The sequence below is a fragment of the Sebastes umbrosus genome, chromosome 22 (assembly GCF_015220745.1).
Source record: "Sebastes umbrosus isolate fSebUmb1 chromosome 22, fSebUmb1.pri, whole genome shotgun sequence".
NCBI classification, from domain to species: domain Eukaryota; kingdom Metazoa; phylum Chordata; class Actinopteri; order Perciformes; family Sebastidae; genus Sebastes; species Sebastes umbrosus.
Window position 1 is genome coordinate 9,489,452 of NC_051290.1, and position 4,515 is coordinate 9,493,966.

General features: G+C 37.2%; 1 protein-coding gene across 3 annotated transcripts in view; it reads right to left on the reverse strand.

Moving 5' to 3' along the window:
- Positions 1-4,515, reverse strand: part of pde5ab (phosphodiesterase 5A, cGMP-specific, b) — a 57,594-nt gene that overhangs the window by 40,845 nt on the left and 12,234 nt on the right. Inside the window, exon 1 of one of the 3 annotated variants that reach the window (XM_037757765.1) lies at positions 3,119-3,198. The exons of 1 other annotated variant lie outside the window; for it this stretch is intronic. Coding sequence is in view for 1 of the 2 variants with exons in the window: in XM_037757764.1 (XP_037613692.1) it covers positions 2,854-2,855 (2 nt within the window). In the remaining variant the exon portion in view is untranslated. Of the gene's footprint in view, positions 1-2,853; positions 2,914-3,118; positions 3,199-4,515 lie in introns of those variants that run through there. One more of the 3 variants, XM_037757764.1, reaches the window with a different exon arrangement.

A 4,515-nucleotide genomic window follows, 5' to 3' on the forward strand; every position in this document is an offset into this window, starting at 1 on the left:
ATTATTATTATTAATAATAATAATAATAATAATAATAAATAAATAATACAAATTATTTCTGTATTGTTTTCTACCATTTTCATGTTTTTTTTAAATATCTATATATTGTAATTTGCTTAATGAATTGTATATATGTATATATATGTATATATGTATATATATAATAATAATAATATAATAATAGCATTAATAAATAAATAAATAATACAAATTATTTCTGTATTGTTTTCAAACATTTTCATGTTGGTTTTTTTTTAAATATCTATATATTGTAATTTGCTTAATCAGACGATATACAGTATGTATATGTATGTTTTATTTTTTATTTTGTTCTTCTTTTTCTTATTATTGAATTGATGCTTTGGCAATATTGGTCATGCCAATAAAGCATATTGAATTGAATTGAAAAAAATTTAGACAGAGAGAGAGAGAGAGAGAGAGAGAGAGAGAGGCTACCCAGTGTCTCTCACCTTTATCATAAAGGACACTAAACACCTATGTTCCTACGAATGTTATTGAAATGTCTGACATTATTGGGCATTATACACATACTATTTAAAACTAAAGACGCATGGTGTGGTCCATATGGGAATACACTGATGACAAATAAAATTTAAAAAAAAAATGTAATTTATTTTTTCTAATTCAATTTACTTTACTGTAATGATATTTAATTATGAGGGCTGTCAATCGATTAAAATATTTAATCGCGATTATTCTCAAAATTGTCCATATATAATCGCGATAATAATATAATATGCATTTAATAAGATAATTGCATAGTAGTTGCACATTTTTTTTAACTACTACTGTTAGCTAGTTGGCTGCAACCTGAACCTGATTGAAAGCAAATAATTCATTTTCCAGAAAAAAGGGAAAACAGGATGTGAAGGGGTTCAAAATGAACTCAAGATAGAGTAAAATCACCATAATCTTTCTACCAAGCAACCACAAACACCTGAACCCTGGCGTGGTATTACAGGAAATTAAAGCCAGAGTACCACACATACACTGAAGTCTCTTTACAAATATACTATACAGTATGTAGCAGAAAAAGATTCTAATAGGAACATACCAGCCCTAAGGAATGATAAACTCACTGCTGAGCACCACAGACAGAGTTTGTACACAGTATATACTGATTTACCTTGGCTTTTACACCATGATGCACATTTATCATCTCCAGCGAATAAGCCGCACGGAGGTTTTTCATTCATTTCTTTTCAGATACTTGGTTTACACAATGCTGATTTATAGCGGCTCAAAAGAAGACCTTCGTCTGCACTAATGAATTCCCCAGTAAGATGCCGATGGCTCCGTTTTTCTCAAACTCACACAAACAAAGCAAATATTAACTGTGAGAAAAGTGTCACAGTGGTTTTAGAGACGACTAATTGGAGAAACACTGAATACTTTTCTTACTTAAATATCAGCATTCAGCAGCAGACAGTGGTTGAAATCTAGAGGTGAAATAAACAAAGTAAAGTGAAAGAATTCCTGTGCGAGAGCAAATCCACCCCAAAACATTCATTAATCATCTCTGTTGACCTTATTTAGCCTCTACACTGTGATTAAGCTGCTGATTCAAAATAAACAAAATATATAATAAACCCTAGCAGTGATTCACTTTTCAATGATCCTATGAATCCCATGGAGTGCAGGCTGTTATTGATGAAGTGTAATGGCTTTCAGCCTCTGAGTCTGTCCTTGGTCTCCAGTGTCCCCCCCAGCTGGACACTCGGCCCCCGCCGGTGGTGTTACCTTACCAGCAGATGGTGGCTGGTCGTCCCGTGGGGGTTGGGGTTGGAACCCACCAGTAGCATCCCAACCCCCTCCGAGCCTCCCATCACCCCCACAGCACCCCGACCATTGTGTCACTTTTTAGGTCATTCATCTCATTGTGCATATTTGTCTTCTACTCTATTTTCCTAGCATGTATGCCGTCCAGCCCCTTATACCCTCCTACAACTCTTGCAGATGTTCTCATGCAAAGTCTGCACAAACGGAAGAAGAAAGATGTCCAGCACAGCCAACAAGATATGCACTAATTTAGGTTTAGCAGACTCACTAAAGTCGTCAAAGGCAACTTTCACTTTTTCAATGACCAAACAATTCAATAACAAGAAAAGCGTTTACAGCCATGCTACTGTAGCAGCTCTGTGAGGCTGGACTTAGGCACGTGTTGCTTTAAGTTAAATACTAACATCGGCATGTGAAAGTGCTTACAATGAAAATGTTAACAGGCTGGTGTTTAAAGGAATAATATGTTGGAATTTTCTAAGAAAAAAAAAAACAATGTTTACACTCAGACAAAAATAACCTCTCTCAATCATCACTTAAGCCCCAATAGCAGTGTGACCCTGCAGCCCTCTGCCTGGATTTGCTCTTTTCTTCTTATTTTGCTTTACTAAGGAAGTTTCTGGGCGTCAGCAAACAGCCTTTCAGGGTGTAACAGGGTGTGCAGCCCATTCAGGTCATCAAATACCGTCACTTTGTCACGCCCATCGGCCTTTGATACCGAAGCACAAGCATTATGCATCCATTGGCACAAGGCCATGTACAGATTTTAAAGCCCCTAAGGTAAATTTGTGATTTGTGGTATTGGGTTATATGAATAAAATTGACTTGACTTGACCCTGATCTAGTAGATTTCACTGGATAGGTGAAAACTTAGTCAGGGGATCACCCAGAGTCATCAAGAGTCATCCTCTGGAGCCCATGGATGTGTGTACCAAATTCCATGGCAAGCCATCCAATATTTATCTGGATTTATTTCCAATAACCTACAGATTATCAGTTTAGACTGAGCTGGAGTGACGTACTGTAAATTCTGAATTCACATTTACATCTTACATATTTTATATTTACAGATTGTGATGGTCGCAGCCACACAGGGTGACATCCTTCCAGTTCACACTCTCTCACCTCGTTAGTTTGCTACCTACACAGGTGCATTTAATTTGCAATCAACCACACCTGAACAATTAACATCACATAGTTGATTCGATTTGTTTATTTGCGTTTAACCTTACGTTGTTTAGATGCACACATTAACGCTGTATGGTCACACGTACTATTATTCGTTATATTAATCATTTGTTTCTTTGTTTTGCGTTACCTTGGCTGTTGGGAGGAGCTGTCTTCCAGGTGGAGAAAAAGGCGTGGCTGAAGGCTGAGGACTGTTAAATCCTGGAGCCAATTCGTTGGGCCAAACCATTTGCTGCCATGTCATGGGGGGGTGGGGGGATTTGGGTTTAGTTAGTTCTGCTTTGTATTTAGTAATAGTTATATAGTAATAGTCAACACCTTGTTTAGTTGTAGTACTGTAATAAGTATAGTTATGTTGCTTTAACCTCTTTTATAGACCTAGTTATTAAATTCTTGGTTTTTAATGTTTTGTTATTTTTTGGGTAAATAAACTATTTCAACAACTCCTGTTTCCTCGTTGCCTCACTGTTTGGTTCCTAACACAGATTTAGAATGGGAAACATTATCTTCTATGAATAAAAAAGTGTCTGTACTCCTGTAACACACACACAAAGTAAAGTCCCTGAGGCTCTTTGACTCCTGAGGTTCCTTTCTAATGTGTTTCTGAGCTGAGCTGGTCACAACTTGTCTGTACGGCTCAGCTTTTCCCTCTGTAGCTGTGCACTTCCACCTCTGTCCAAACACTGACCACAAAGATAAAGTACAACAGTACTATCATAGTAAACCTGTAAATGTGTGGAATATACAGAACTGGAATTGCAACAGACATAGCGCCCACAGATCAGAGCTGACATAATGGAAAGGCTTTCTCTAACAGACTGGTCAGCGTGAATGGTCAGGGAGTGTGTGTGTGTATGAGAAAGAGTGAGTCCAGTCTAGATGCATGTTTGCATCACTTCTATTCAATGGAACTACGGGGATCAGCAGATTTGCTCGTGGTGGTGAAGGAAGTCTGTGTGGTGCTTCCTCAAAGTTCAACATCTTCAACTTCTTTGGTGAACTTTGTTTTCTGAACTGGAGGACCCTGCTGTCCAGCATTTCATCATTATTACTATAATTAATTATCATAATCATTATTCGTTATCCTCCCTACCTTGTCTCTTTCCCTCTTTTCTTTATATTTACTAATCAGCCAATAGCCATCCTCGATACAAACACACCTTACCTAATCTTACATGTCTTGTCACAAACACAGGCTCAAACTCAACCTCCCAGTTCAATACAAACTGTTTTGTACTTGTCTTGTCTTTTTGTAATGTTATATTGCAGCAACAAAAATATCATACTTCATAAACATGTTATTTAAATCCACAAAATTCAGCATAAAATATACCAAATGCACACAATAGACACAAACATTAACACACACACGCACACACACAAGTGCCGACAGTATACAGTAAGTGCTCACACGTAATACATGCATTATGCAACACAATAATGTGCCTAAGGTGCTGTATGAAATGCAAATAGGAATGCACACATGTATAAATCAGGAGTACTCACAAGTACCCTACACACACACAC